This window comes from Sinohyriopsis cumingii, chromosome 3, assembly GCF_028554795.1.
Source record: "Sinohyriopsis cumingii isolate HCF-2022 chromosome 3, ASM2855479v2, whole genome shotgun sequence".
Classification (NCBI taxonomy): domain Eukaryota; kingdom Metazoa; phylum Mollusca; class Bivalvia; order Unionida; family Unionidae; genus Sinohyriopsis; species Sinohyriopsis cumingii.
This window is the reverse complement of record NC_142963.1, coordinates 18,633,445-18,650,555: the sequence shown is the minus strand read 5'-3', so window position 1 is coordinate 18,650,555 and position 17,111 is coordinate 18,633,445. Positions and strand designations below refer to the sequence as shown.

The window sequence follows — 17,111 nt, the reverse complement described above, 5'->3', positions numbered from 1 at the left end:
TAAACTTGGAGACGAACTCTGTGTATATATTGTATGAATTCTCCGCATAGCATCTACAAGCAGATGCACACTTTGCACTTATTTAATTGAATACTCCATATAGCAGATGCATACTCTGTAAATATTCATTGAATACACCTTATAGCAGATGTATACTTTTTATGTATTCATTGAATACTCAGACCGCTCCGGCGGCCTAGTGGTTAAAGTGTCAGCCTCGGATGCGGGAGGTCGCGAGTTCGATCTCCGGCCGAGTCGTACCAAATACATATTTTAAAAAAATGGTACTAACAGCTGCCTCGCTAGGCGCTAAGCATTATAAGGTTAGTGTTAGGACTGATCGGCCTGGTGTCAAGATAATGTGGCTGGGTGAGACATCATGCTACGTGTCTGTGGCATGATGCCCCAGAGCTAGACATCACTATAAATTCAAATCACACGCACACACACACACATTGAATACTACTTATAGCATACTTATACTCTGTATGTATTTTTTAATACTATTTATGGCAGATTCATACTCTGTATGTATTCATTGAACACACCTAATAGCTGATGTATGCTGTATATGTATTCACTGAATACTCCTTATAGCAGATACATAAAATATATGTATTTATTGAATATCCGTTATAGCAGATATATACTCTGTATTAATTCATTGAATACTAATATATAGCAGATGCTTAATATGTATGTATTCACTTAATACTCTTTATAGCAGATGTATACTCTGCATGTATTAATTGAATACGCCTTATATCAGATGTATACTCGGTATTTATTCATTGAATACTCCTTATAGCAGATGCTTAATCTGTATGTATTAACTTAATAATCTTTATAGCAGATGTGTACTCCGTATATATTCATTTAATATACCTTATATCAGATGCATATTATGTATGTATTCATTAAATACTCCTTATAGCAGATGCATAATCTATATGTATTATTTGAATACCCCTTACAACATATGCATAATATGTACGCATTCATTGAATACCCCTTATAGCAGATGCATAATCTGTGTGTGTTCATCAAATACTCATTATATCAGATGCATAATCTATATGTATCAATCAAATACTCCTTATATCAGATACATAATCTATATGTATCAATCAAATACTCCTTATAGTAGATGCATAATCTGTATCTATTCATCAAATACTCCTTATAGCAGATACATAATCTATACGTATCAATCAAATACTCCTTATAGTAGATGCATAATCTGTATGTATTCATAAAATACTCCTTATATCAGATACATAATCTATATGTATCAATCAAATACTCCTTATAGTAGATGCATAATCTGTATGTATTCATCAAATACTCCTTATAGCAGATACATAATCTATATGTATCAATCAAATACTCCTTATAGTAGATGCATAATCTGTATCTATTCATCAAATACTCCTTATATCAGATACATAATCTATATGTATCAATCAAATACTCCTTATAGTAGATACATAATCTGTATCTATTCATCAAATACTCCTTATAGCAGATACATAATCTATACGTATCAATCAAATACTCCTTATAGTAGATGCATAATCTGTATGTATTCATCAAATTACTCATAATAGCAGATACATAATCTGTATGCATTCATCAAATACTCCTTATATCAGATACATAATCTATATGTATCAATCAAATACTCCTTATATCAGATACATAATCTATATGTATCAATCAAATACTCCTTATAGTAGATGCATAATCTGTATCTATTCATCAAATACTCCTTATAGCAGATACATAATCTATACGTATCAATCAAATACTCCTTATAGTAGATGCATAATCTGTATGTATTCATCAAATTACTCATAATAGCAGATACATAATCTGTATGCATTCATCAAATACTCCTTATAGTAGATACATAATCTGTATGTATTCATCAAATACTCCTAATAGCAGATACATAATCTGTATCTATTCATCAAATACTCCTTATAGCAGATACATAATCTATATGTATCAATCAAATACTCCTAATAGCAGATACATAATCTGTATCTATTCATCAAATACTCCTTATAGCAGATACATAATCTATACGTATCAATCAAATACTCCTTATAGTAGATACATAATCTGTATCTATTCATCAAATACTTCTTATAGCAGATACATAATCTATATGTATCAATCAAATACTTCTTATAGCAGATACATAATCTATATGTATCAATCAAATACTCCTTATAGCAGATGCATAATCTGTATGTATTCATCAAATTACTCATAATAGCAGATACATAATCTGTATGCATTCATCAAATACTCCTTATAGTAGATACATAATCTGTATGTATTCATCAAATACTCCTAATAGCAGATACATAATCTGTATCTATTCATCAAATACTCCTTATAGCAGATACATAATCTATATGTATCAATCAAATACTCCTAATAGCAGATACATAATCTGTATCTATTCATCAAATACTCCTTATAGCAGATACATAATCTATACGTATCAATCAAATACTCCTTATAGTAGATACATAATCTGTATCTATTCATCAAATACTTCTTATAGCAGATACATAATCTATATGTATCAATCAAATACTCCTTATAGTAGATACATAATCTGTATCTATTCATCAAATACTTCTTATAGCAGATACATAATCTATATGTATCAATCAAATACTCCTTATAGTAGATACATAATCTGTATCTATTCATCAAATACTCCTTATAGCAGATACATAATCTATATGTATCAATCAAATACTCCTAATAGCAGATACATAATCTGTATCTATTCATCAAATACTTCTTATAGCAGATACATAATCTATATGTATCAATCAAATACTCCTTATAGTAGATACATAATCTGTATCTATTCATCAAATACTTCTTATAGCAGATACATAATCTATATGTATCAATCAAATACTCCTTATAGTAGATACATAATCTGTATGTATTCATCAAATACTCCTTATAGCAGATACATAATCTATATGTATCAATCAAATACTCCTAATAGCAGATACATAATCTGTATCTATTCATCAAATACTTCTTATAGCAGATACATAATCTATACGTATCAATCAAATACTCCTTATAGTAGATACATAATCTGTATCTATTCATCAAATACTTCTTATAGCAGATACATAATCTATATGTATCAATCAAATACTCCTTATAGTAGATACATAATCTGTATGTATTCATCAAATACTCCTTATAGCAGATACATAATCTATATGTATCAATCAAATACTCCTAATAGCAGATACATAATCTGTATCTATTCATCAAATACTTCTTATAGCAGATACATAATCTATATGTATCAATCAAATACTCCTTATAGTAGATACATAATCTGTATCTATTCATCAAATACTTCTTATAGCAGATACATAATCTATACGTATCAATCAAATACTCCTTATAGTAGATACATAATCTGTATCTATTCATCAAATACTTCTTATAGCAGATACATAATCTATACGTATCAATCAAATACTCCTTATAGCAGATACATAATCTGTATGTATTCATCAAATACTCCTTATAGCAGATACATAATCTATATGTATCAATCAAATACTCCTAATAGCAGATACATAATCTGTATCTATTCATCAAATACTTCTTATAGCAGATACATAATCTATATGTATCAATCAAATACTCCTTATAGTAGATACATAATCTTTATGTATTCATGAAATACTCCTTATAGCAGATGCATAATCTGTATGTATTCATCAAATACTCCTTACAGCGGATGCATAATCTATATGTATCAATCAAATACTTCTTATAGCATATGCATAATCTGTATGTATCGATCAAATACTCCTTATAGTAGATACATAATCTGTATCTATTCATCAAATATTTCTTATAGCGGATGCATAATCTATATGTATCAATCAAATACTCCTTATAGCAGATGCATAATCTGTATGTAACAACCAAATACTTCTTATAGCAGATGCATAATCTGTATGTATTCATCAAATGCTCCTAATAGCAGATACATAATCTGTATGTATTCATCAAATGCTCCTAACAGCAGATACATAATCTATATGTATCAATCAAATACTCCTTATAGCAGATGCATAATCTGTATGTATTCATCAAATTACTCATAATAGCAGATACATAATCCGTATGTATTCATAAAATGCACCTTATAACAGATGTATACTCTGTAAGTAGTCATTGAATACTCCTTATAGCAGTAAATACTCAGTATTTAGTTGTTGCCACTAAGAGCCGATGTATACCTTGTATGTATTCATTGAATACTCCATACAGCAAAAGCATTCTGTGTATGTATTCAGTCATACCCCTTACAGCAGATGCATACTCTGTATGTATTCAGTGTATACTCCTTATAACAGATGCATACTCTGTTTGTATTCAGTGAATACTCTTTATAGCATATGCATACTGTTTATGTATTCAGTAACTACTCCTTACATTATCTTGTAATTTTAACGTACGGTATGAATTCAACATTTCTGGACAATTACTTTAACATATATGCCCTTCATGCGTGTTAACTTCATGAAAATGAATGCCTATCAGGGACGTGCGTCTTTCAAGATAAAATACACCAATCATTAATTTCCGATTTTACAATAAGTTTATTTTAAACTATATGACTGCAAGTCTGCACACGGGTGTGTGAATAGAACTTGCATATAAATTAAAATATGGTTTAAGCTTGTTGGTTGAATTTTGTTTCCTTGTAGGGAAATCCATGCATTCATATACGATGCAACAGTATTGGAATACTGGGCGGGAAGAGACCCCGAATGTGATTTAAAAACTGTGGGAAAATGGTATGCAATGACAGGATACGGTATCGGCTTCCCAAGGGGTTCCAAATATATTGACGAGTTTAACAAAGTATTGCTGGAATTCCAAAATAATGGTAAGTAATACTTTTAAGCCTTTTGCTTGAAGATTTACTCTTTCCAAATCATTCTAGATATAAATAACTTGTGTTGTAAATTGTTTCTATTTTTTTCCTGAATTTGTTGTAGCTTTTGATGTTTAAGGATTTGTTTCTATTTTATTCCTATCATTTATCTCCTTTTCTGTGTTTAATTAGGCATACTTAAACCGCAGTCATATTGCAGGTCAAAGTGCAGTAGGGCATAATGTAACCATTACACGCTTTTTCAAGACTAAGAGCCGTTTCCAAAGCTTAATAGGTCTTTGTATAGCAAGCCGGTTTGGCAGCCTTACTCTTGATCTGGATCGTTCGGAGACCGATTCATGGCCTTTCTTGGGTAACCAAACAGTTTTTCATTCTACTTTCTCAGTTGCAGAAGGGACCGGCATCTTGTTTTATAGCATTTTATTGCAGTCTATCAGTTTAAACCAATTTTCAAAAAAATATTTGTGCAACAAAAAGAATGGTTTTCGACTAAATCTTAAATAATTATGAATTAACAGGAGAGCGAAGGGAAACACTACAGTCACAATGACATATTGTAAATAAATTATATTTGGTTGGTGGATTGATGGGTAGATAGGTGGATACTGTCTTAATTTCGAAAGTGTTTGCATTTTTCTTTATAAGTAACGAACAACGATCTTTAGTTAATTTTGAAGTCTTAACGACTAATTCATATCAGCGCATTTTCTTGAGCTTCGTGCTCCTAAACAAGGGTACTCCCTGGCCTGTACCTAATAATATAAGTTTCTCACCACGAGTCCAAATACTGTATTGCCATCAGGGCCGACAATCGGTGTGTGTGTGGGTGTGTGTGTGTTAGCAACCCGGGATATATCCCCGGGGCCGGGGCCGGGGCCAGGGCCCGGACCCGTATGTGGGCCCGTACTGAACAACATGTTTAAATTTTATAAAAGAAAAGGTTTATTTGGACAAGAACTAGGAGAGGCACGGGTGTTTCTTACATTAGGCCAGTGATCGCTCTCTACCGCCTTGATTACCAGTAGGAAATTAAATATGCGATATAAAAAAGAGTATATATTCTGTTGTCAAGAATAGTACATAGTTTCAAATTTATGAAATGTCTAATGGAAGAAAATTAAATCAATTTACTAGCCGATGGATGCATCACAAACTGATAAGTACTCTAGTTTTGTAATTTGGTTCCCTGGACGTAAAATATTTAGTGGTACGACACCATCATGTTACAAATCACAATATATTTTTAACTGATTTGCTATGTAGAATACTTATCCATACAAAACAATTATTGGGTACCTGCACTATTTAGCAGAATTAAGGGAAACATTATTAAGTTTCCATCAATATGGGATAATCATCCAAATGGACCCCTCTTTATTGCGTTTGACTGGTAGTAGTACAGGGAAGCGATTGAACATTTAGAGATACATTGGTCATATTTAGTTAATTTATTTCATCTTGTCACCAGGTGAGATGGAGAGGCTGCAGAAATTCTGGTTGGCCGGAGCCTGCCATGCACGGAAGGACAAGAAAAAGGACCAGTCAAGCCACGAGATAGGCATTCTTAATTTTACAAGTGCTTTTATACTGTTGGCGTGCGGGGTCGTTCTCGGAACAATACTCCTGGGTTTGGAACATTCTTACTTCCGGTTCGGCCGGAAATGCTTAAAGAAATACGATAAATGTGGATGCTGCGCACTAGTCAGCTTGGTAGGTATATACATTTGGGGGAGGGGACATTTTACATTTATCGGTTCTCTTAAGACCGGGGTTTTTATAAGATCCGACTAATATGTTCATAACTCATTTCCCTCAGAACTTAATGTTAATATATTAGAAATAACTAAATACATGAATGAGGAAATGAACTGTCGAAAAATATGAACTCATATTAGTAACATCTACGTATTATTAACGAAGTTTCGACGTCAAATCTTTGTTTTATTATGCAGTAAAATTAATATCCATATTTGCGTAAAATAAACTGCAGTGAATTCGGGAAAGACTGATATATATGAAATGCAAAATATATCCAAATGCTAACTGCATGCCGAAGGGACGCATGTTCTCCATATATTTGTGTGCAGACAGACAGACAGATAGATAGATAGATAGATAGAAAGATAGATAGATAGATAGATAGATATGTGTCACGTGGATTCACTGAAAGTGCCTTTTTCATTTATTGCCCAGATAAGTTTGTCTTACTTGCCTTTCTTTTAATACTAGGTGGACCATTCAGGTTTTAAATCAGTAGAGATACTATCAATAATATACACTCTCAAGATATAATAATTTATAGCATAAAATAATTAATTCGACTGTGTACTTACATATCCCTATGTCAAACACTCTTTTGCGATAAACAAATTTATGTCACAGGAAAGTATATGTTATGCTGATCAAAATGAAAGAGACGCAAATGATATTTCATTCCCAAAATTTTGTTTTACTTAAATCATAATCAAGTTTAAAATGCATGTAAACTTCAGTTCTTTTACTTAAAGTATAGTAAAATTTAAAAAAGCACGTAAACTTCATGCGTTGTTTTAAAACGATAATAACGTTAAAAGCATGTAAACCTCATGCCTTTTCTGCCAGAAATATGGTTCATGGTATAGATATTAAGACCAGGATGATATTATTCATATTTGATTCTTGTCGTGTTAAGCATGTGATTTTACTGCATAACTGACATGAACAAGTGACTCTCAAACTGCTATTTTGTAGAGTATGGGCAAATCCCTTACCTTTGAACAGTCGGTAATTGAGGCAATAGACTTTCACAAGAAACACCGTTGTAAGGATGCAGTTTGTGAAACCCAGCTCTGGAAGGCGAGACACGAGTTAGACCTTGCCCTTCTCAAGATAGAGAGACTACGAAGAGAACTGACGTAAGTCACAAAATTACCGTATGTCCCCTTGAACTGTATATAACTAACAGTGAAAAAGCAGAGCTCTATAGTCGCATGACATGTTGGAAGATCATTGTCTACTCTGTTCATTCTACTCATAATTATCAGATGATCATCGTAGGCCCGTACATCCGGGTACATTATGAGATAACATATCTGGGTCCACAGTAATCAAAGATCTGTCTGTGTTGAAAACGGGTGTACTTGGTATAAGACTATATTTTCCGTCAAAGCAACTGGGATTTATTTTGTTTCAAGAATTACTTTATTAATGATTTTTATATAGCTTTAAGAATTCTCAAAGGACATTGCCTGTCAGCGTACACATCATGGGGTATCGCCATTGTTATGCACCCTCTAATATGCCCAGCTTGTTACCTTGGAAATAAATTCATCTTTTTAATTTAAATAAACACCGAGATATATCAGTATACTAACATTATCCTGGTATATCGAAATATATCACAGTTTACTGCTCTCATTATTTCAGGATGACCTGGAAACCCATAGAATACCCAGCTATAGCACAAGAGGCAAAAACAGAGCCGAATGGTATAACGGCACAGCACCGAAAAACACATGACAGTGACAAGGACGACGACAATAAAGCAAAGCTTGATGATGGTGAATCTGATATACAAAAGACTGAATCAAAACCGGAAAATAATATAGAACTGGGTATATCCGACGTTGATCGGAAGCGAGCCGTGTTTCGTAGGTCTCCTAGTTACACAAACGCAATGTCCTGTGAATCAGACGGCAAACCATGCGATAGTAACCCCGAAGTTCGTAGGTCACCGAGTTACACTCAGGCAGTTGGGAAGGAAAAATATGACCCTGCTAATCCTTATGTGGACAATCCTCAAGACCGTCCAAAGCCAAAAGCTCGATTTGAGGATGAAACTTTGTTAGATAATAAAAATAGGCCAAAACCTTCTAATAGAACACGATTTTACGAAGGGAAGTATTACACAGGAGTGGAAGATGGGGAGGATGAAAGTTCATTGTAATCTAATTGACATAAATCACGTGTTCATTGATCTGTACAGTTTCACAATTCACTCATTGTTAAGAACCTGCCAAAGATAATATTTGCTGTGAAAATGTTCACTGTGAAAGACAAAGGTATGAAAGGAATTCAATCTCTCAGTGCCAAAGTTTCGGAGTGACTGATACCCGTTTGAATGCCACTTTTACTTCAAAATATTTGTAAGGATAAATTTCTTGTAAGTCAGTTTTCCTCGTTTAGATAATATATGTGTGGATATGTATGGAAACATTTCGTGTATTCTGATTTCAAATGAAATGTTGTTATTAAGGACTTGAAATAAGTAACAAACGTAGATTGGGTTGTTTTTGCAATTGCATTGATGACATTGTCCTAAAATACCGATGGGTTCTATTTGAAATGCTATCAGTACCGGATTACAAATAGGCAGAGTAAGCACCTGCCTAGGGGCCCTGCGACAACGGATCAAAACAATATTGATAAAATGTATTAGGAGATAATTTGCGAGGGGGGCTCCCAAGAATTCGACTGCCTAATTTCCTCAGGGTCTCCACATGGTTTAATTCGGCACCGAATGATATTAATTAGAATTGGAAGTCCAATGCCTAAAAAATGTCTGATGGCTTGAAAGTTCAGTATGATATATTTCAAATAGAATACTCTAAAAGCCTTAAGCCATTGGTTCTTAAAGAAAGACTAAAGGTACAAATTTAATAAATGCTGCAGCCATGACACAACGCAAGGTGACAAAGGTACTTGTACACACATAATACCATCACTTTTGGAGAGACGAGTGCGAAGAATAGGGCTAATCTTGTGACAGTCGTTCAGATTTTTTTGTGTGCTTCTCAATTTAACATTTGTATAGGAAGTGCAGTTCAATGGAAACCATAATGTTTCCAGGTTAAATATGCAGTGTGGGCGAGAGTAATGATGTCGTTTTAAATCAGCCCATATAAATAAAACAAGATCTACTCATGTGATGAAATGCTGAAAAATTGCATGAATAATTTTGTTTAGACAAATGTTACCTTCAGAAGATAAATCTGCTAGTGGAACTGAGTGTAACATAACTTTTAACGACCTTTGCGGCCGACTTTGTTACTTAACGACGTTCGAGAGAAAATAGATTTCACACAGGCTACGAATAATCACGTTTAGGCAAATAACATAAGCATGTCTTAAAAAGACCATCGAAAGGCATTCATGTATATTTGATTTCACAATATTGGCTCACATTATATTGCGGTAGATTCAAGTCCGTAGCTTTAGTTGTCTCTCTGAAGATCATATGATTCGACCAGTCTTTAATGCATCGTGACAATCCATAACTTATTTTTCTACATAAATTCGTGGCATTTCGGACTGACTGTTGATTATGTAGTCGAATGTGTTATATTCGTTTTCAACATACCATCGTAGGGAAATTGAAATGGCAATTACATTTGTAGTATAATTAGACCAGGGGTGCACAACTTAAATATTTATATGGGCCAGACTCGACATTGACTAGAACTAAGCTTTATGTCTATAATAAAAATGTAAGTAATTTCATTTCAATTTTTCATTGAAACTTATTACAATTTTAGTTTTGTAAAAGAACAATACATTGTAAGCCATTCGCATCTGTTCTAATCCTTTAGTTTCTGTATTGTACATACAGTTATCTCCAAAAACAAATGTGTGAAATAATATGTGTAAAGACACAGGCTGGTGGCCGCACACAGCATGTCGGGGGTCTAATGTTGTGCACCCCAGTATATTAGACAAATATATGGTCTACTTTAACTAATTGTTAGTATGTCGTATATTTCACTGTTTTCGTGTACTTAACATTTCATTTACAATATATACATATTCAAGTATTGTATGGGAGAGTTTACATACTAACTTTCATCAAATATATTCCTACATTTTGTTTTTCTAATAAGCACTATCAGGTGGATATAATTTCAGATGTTCATAAGTCTTTCCAACACCGCGTTTAAGTAGGTTACAATCGCATTATATGACAAAGAAAACAAGAAGTTGCTAAATTAATACACCAGAAAAGAACTGCTTATATATTTGTGTACTTTGCTGGTGTTCTTTGGTATCATTTGTCAGCATTAGGTCTGTCGTTTATAGTTTGGGATTTAGTATTATCGTCATAACTATTAGTACTTATAAGAACTGAAGTTTATTATACAGGTTGATGACATCATGCATTATACAGGTTGATGACATCATGCATTATACAGGTTGATGACATCATGCATTATACAGGTTGATGACATCATGCATTATACAGCCAATATGAGGTTCAGTTAATAAGTAATTATCATTAGAGTGTGTAACAGAAAAGTCTGAGAGACAGTTATCATTTGTAATGACGTTACACCGAGACTGGTCTGAGAAGTAGTTATCGTTTGAGATGTCATTGCACCAATACTAGTCTGAGAGATAGTTATCATTTGTAATGACGTTACACCGAGACTAGTCTGAGACGTAGTTATCGTTTGAGATGTCATTGCACCAATACTAGTCTGAGAGATAGTTATCATTTGTAATGACGTTACACCGAGACTAGTCTGAGAAGTAGTTATCGTTTGAGATGTCATTGCACCAATACTAGTCTGAGAGATAGTTATCATTTGTAATGACGTTACACCGAGACTAGTCTGAGACGTAGTTAACGTTTGAGATGTCATTACACCAATACTAGTCTGAGAGATAGTTATCATTTGTAATGACGTTACACCAAGACTAGTCTGAGAGATAGTTATCATTTGTAATGACGTTACACCAAGACTAGTCTGAGAGATAGTTATCATTTGTAATGACGTTACACCGAGACTAGTCTGAGAAGTAATCATTTGAAATGTCATTACACCAATACTAGTCTGAGAGATAGTTATCATTTGTAATGACGTTACACCGAGACTAGTCTGAGACGTAGTTATCGTTTGAGATGTCATTGCACCAATACTAGTCTGAGAGATAGTTATCATTTGTAATGACGTTACACCGAGACTAGTCTGAGAAGTAGTTATCGTTTGAGATGTCATTGCACCAATACTAGTCTGAGAGATAGTTATCATTTGTAATGACGTTACACCGAGACTAGTCTGAGACGTAGTTATCGTTTGAGATGTCATTACACCAATACTAGTCTGAGAGATAGTTATCATTTGTAATGACGTTACACCAAGACTAGTCTGAGAGATAGTTATCATTTGTAATGACGTTACACCAAGACTAGTCTGAGAGATAGTTATCATTTGTAATGACGTTACACCGAGACTAGTCTGAGAAGTAGTTATCATTTGAAATGTCATTACACCAATACTAGTCTGAGAGATAGTTATCATTTGTAATGACGTTACACCGAGACTAGTCTGAGACGTAGTTATCGTTTGAAATGTCATTGCACCAATACTAGTCTGAGAGATAGTTATCACTTGTAATGACGTTACACCAAGACTAGTCTGAGAGATAGTTATCATTTGTAATGACGTTACACCAAGACTAGTCTGAGAGATAGTTATCATTTGTAATGACGTTACACCGAGACTAGTCTGAGAAGTAGTTATCATTTGTAATGACGTTACACCAAGACTAGTCTGAGAGATAGTTATCATTTGTAATGACGTTACACCGAGACTAGTCTGAGACGTAGTTATCATTTGTAATGACGTTACACCAAGACTAGTCTGAGAGATAGTTATCATTTGTAATGACGTTACACCGAGACTGGTCTGAGACGTAGTTATCATTTGTAATGACGTTACACCAATACTAGTCTGAGAGATAGTTATCATTTGTAATGACGTTACACCGAGACTAGTCTGAGAGATAGTTATCATTTGTAATGACGTTACACCGAGACTGGTCTGAGACGTAGTTATCGTTTGAAATGTCATTACACCAATACTAGTCTGAGAGATAGTTATCACTTGTAATGACGTTACACCGAGACTAGTCTGAGAGATAGTTATCATTTGTAATGACGTTACACCGAGACTGGTCTGAGAGATAGTTATCATTTGTAATGACGTTACACCAATACTAGTCTGAGAGATAGTTATCATTTGTAATGACGTTACACCGAGACTAGTCTGAGAGATAGTTATCATTTGTAATGACGTTACACCGAGACTGGTCTGAGACGTAGTTATCGTTTGAAATGTCATTACACCAATACTAGTCTGAGAGATAGTTATCATTTGTAATGACGTTACACCGAGACTGGTCTGAGACGTAGTTATCATTTGTAATGACGTTACACCGAGACTGGTCTGAGACGTAGTTATCGTTTGAAATGTCATTGCACCAATACTAGTCTGAGAGATAGTTATCATTTGTAATGACGTTACACCGAGACTAGTCTGAGAGATAGTTATCATTTGTAATGACGTTACACCAAGACTAGTCTGAGACGTAGTTATCATTTGTAATGACGTTACACCAAGACTAGTCTGAGACGTAGTTATCGTTTGAAATGTCATTGCACCAATACTAGGTTTCTAATTAAATCAAAAGTTATAATATTTTTTTTATTGAATTGTATTAAAAATGACCCAATAACATTCAATCAACCATCATGAATTGCATTTATTCGTTTGGATCTAACTGTTGGTCAGTGGTAGAAAAGTAGGAAGTGCCATCACACTAAAGCACAGTGTTGCTATGTTCACATACTCTTTTGCTTTCGAAGAAACAAAGATTGCTCAGAAGAATAAGTGCGCTAAAGTTCCTGCAAAATGATATGAGGATTCTGAGCATCACATTTCGCTGTCATTACGAAGATATTCCACAGACTGGTCGTGCATTTCTGGGTTGGTGCTAGAACTATTCACGTAGTACTCAAAATATTCTAAATTAATAAATCTGGCTCCCCGTCTAAAATAATGAATCTGGCTCCCCTTCTAAAATTAATGAAACTGTATTCCCTTCTCTTACTGATTTACAAACTACAAGTAACTGATATTAAATGAATACTGAAACTCTACATTTATGCAATATGTTTCCTTCACAAACATAATCTTTTGTAGCTTTAATACTGCCCGAAAACATATTATACCAGGTTCTTGTTTTGACCTTGCATGGCGAAAGTTAAAAGAGGACGGACGACATGACACATGTATGAAACTTTTCAGCATGTGAATGTACTTGTAGAATCTATCGCAATATACAAATTCTGACTGCTGTTGGAGATTTGGTAATGATTGACGCCAAAGTGTATTTTTAATGGTTCACTAAAACTGTACACACCAAAATATTTTAGCTAGTGGCTCAAAGCTTATTAAATAGTTTAAGCTGCATTAGAACGTTAATTTAGATTAGCATGTCAGCAATAGATAATTAAAAAAAGTTTGAAATTTACTGCAAATCTGTCATCATCTAGAGACTACAAACGCCACAAAAGTGAAAGCGTCAATCATATACGTCGGGCAATGTTGCTTATATCAGTTAGCATTAAAGTTTTTGAAGCTTAAAATAAATCCACACTAAATTGTACACGTCCTTTAAAAACATTTACAAACGAGTCTGCCATGTCGGCACTTTAAATGCTGCCATTATATTTGCTCTGCTCATCTTTTCAGGGTATGTCAGAATATTTAGATGCTAGTTTGAATTATTTAACAATTTTTGAATTCCATGTAAATTATGTGTTTTAAAAACAGTGAAGTTTCAGTATCAATAATAAAGGTAGTACAAATAAGTTGTTACATTCGGTATAATAAATGTGTTAACAAAATTACTTATTATTTATACCTGATTGTATTCTTGACATATCAAAATAAAAATTTCAGTTTGGATGTCATTTCATGCATATTGTCAGTCAAACTGTATTGTTCATGCGCAATGTTTTTTTATTAAATGTATTTATTTATTTATTTATTTATTTATTTATTTATTTAATACTACATCAGGCTTATTTAGCTCCTATTAGCTGAGTAGAATTGGAGGTCAGCCCGAAAATCAAATCAGTCGTAGAACAATAAAATAGGGGCGGCGAGACCACGAAAAACATATTTTATCTTGACAAAGTCTAACGTCCGTAATAGTTTATATTTATCGCATGTTTATCGACATTTTGAACGCACCATGAGTATCGTCCAATAATGTTTCCTTGCCTTAACGTTTAAAACGTGAATGTTTTGTTTGATTCACAAAGGCGACTTTAAAATAATGAGTTACAGCTTTTGACGTGTTGACTTGATCAATACACTAAAATTGTCCTACAATATTGATCGAAACGTTTGTTGTGAAAGCTCGTTTTATACGCTAGAAATGTTGCTCCTTGCTTTGTTCAATATATACTTTAGTGTGAATATATACATGGATGTTATGCTATAAATAGAATCTGATCAGAGTTGGATATGACTATGTTAAACAAAACGTTCATGCTTACGTTTTTTAATGCATTAGTTACAGTCTATACTCGATTATAAGTCGAGTCCAACTGCAAATTACACCGACCCAGGTCTGCCGTCACACAATGTATCGGCAAATCTAGGTCAGTTCGGTTTGTTAGGAGTAATCAGTCAGGACAAACGACATAGACCCCGAACTTTGTAGTTTGCAGTTTAACTCGACATATAAGCGAGTACATACGATATAACCTTGGTTAAGGTGTCAGAAAGAAAACAGTATTATCCTTTAATCAATTTTTATCATAGATAATGCTTTGATTAACATCCAAAAATGTTTGAGTGAAACACTAATGTATATAAATATTAATTTGTACTACCACGATACAATTAACATTATTGTAGAAAGCACGTTCATGAAGTTTGTCAATTAAAATATGACTGATGCATTTGTGTTTTCTTTGGAAAATTTAGTTTCATTAATTGGTTTATTGATAGACTGATTGATTCTGGCTTGTTATAATTATATCATTAGTATAGCTCCCTCAGTTTTCAGGATCGTGGGCTAGGGCAGGTATCACAATCAACAATAAACTACAATATTTTTCGTCTCCATTAGGATTTCTCCTACTTCTGTATTGCGTTCCTAAGATGGTGAAATCTTTCTTTGGATACAATCTGACACAACTACCCCAAACTCCGCTCATTCTGCCTCTCAAATACGATTACATTGTTGTTTATTAAAATTTTTAAATTTTACAAGGTCTAAGTTGAATCTTCCAGAATCGATACATTTATAAAATAATCATCAAGGAAAAATCATAGTAAATAGTGTACTCTTACTTGATTTCTCAATTTATAATTTATAAGAAACTACAAAATACAAAAAAATCTAGCCAATAAAATAAAAGAAAAGCTTAGCCGTGTACACTGTCTCTTGATGATAATCAGTACACGAGGCCTGACAGGCTATGTTGAATAACCGAAAATGGTGAAGAAATTCAAGATGGAGGAAGTAAAACGAAAATTCTTGCCAATAAAAAAAATACAGTTACATTATCAATTTCCAGCTGTGTCGCCATTAAAGAAGTGCGTAGGCTTGGGGCTTAAACTTAAGTAACAATACAAAGTAAATCCCAAAACCATTACATTTTCCAAATCATAAATTTATTTCAATAAAATATAACATGAAACAAAGCGAAAGATTATAAAAATAACTTACAGTGTATGAATTTCTACAATATTATCCTAAGTTGAACTATACATTTCTCACTAATCAGGAAACTGTTTTAAAGTATTCTGTATGAAGGTTTTAAGGTGTTTATGTGTTATCGAGCTAGCACCACTGCATTGTCACTGATCTAAACCCGAATCATTTTACTTCAAAGTATTCACTTGAACATAGAATATCACTTAAGTCATTGAAAGTTTCACATAATCGGATAGAAATAATTAAATATTCAAGTCCTATGCAATCTAATGGCAGTATTATTATATTAAAATAGAACATATACCCGTGTACCAAAATTAGCTTATCGTGTATATTGTTTATAGGCAATCACTACACTATACAGTCGTGATAACAGTTATTCACTATATAGATACAGTCATGTACCAAACGTTACAAAAATGTAGACATAGCACAGCGACCAGGGAAACGTTTCATCTATCTTACCGCAAAGCAATTGTGCATGTTAACATTGCTCATTCAACAGCTACATGAATCTGATAATGTCGAAACGAATCGGTGTTTTAAGATATAGATATGCATGCATTTTCTGTAGTACTGATATTAATGCTTGATCTATCCAAATTTACAGTCGTGTCGATCACATATTAGCTAGCAAAATTTTATTTGAACATGG

General features: G+C 33.4%; 1 protein-coding gene across 3 annotated transcripts in view; it reads left to right on the top strand.

Moving 5' to 3' along the window:
- The window catches only part of LOC149802501 (glutamate receptor ionotropic, NMDA 2B-like), a 141,207-nt gene extending 125,514 nt beyond the window's left edge, over window positions 1–15,693 (top strand). For 2 of the 3 annotated variants that reach the window (XM_089951743.1, XM_089951745.1), the window contains 4 exons: window positions 4,776–4,957; window positions 6,435–6,676; window positions 7,697–7,860; window positions 8,372–15,693. In XM_089951743.1, the coding sequence (XP_089807869.1) occupies window positions 4,776–4,957; window positions 6,435–6,676; window positions 7,697–7,860; window positions 8,372–8,891 (1,108 nt within the window). In that variant the 3' untranslated portion in view covers window positions 8,892–15,693. The remainder of the gene's footprint in view (window positions 1–4,775; window positions 4,958–6,434; window positions 6,677–7,696; window positions 7,861–8,371) is intronic. The other variant, XM_089951744.1, reaches the window with a different exon arrangement.
- The last annotated feature ends 1,418 nt before the right edge of the window (window positions 15,694–17,111 follow it).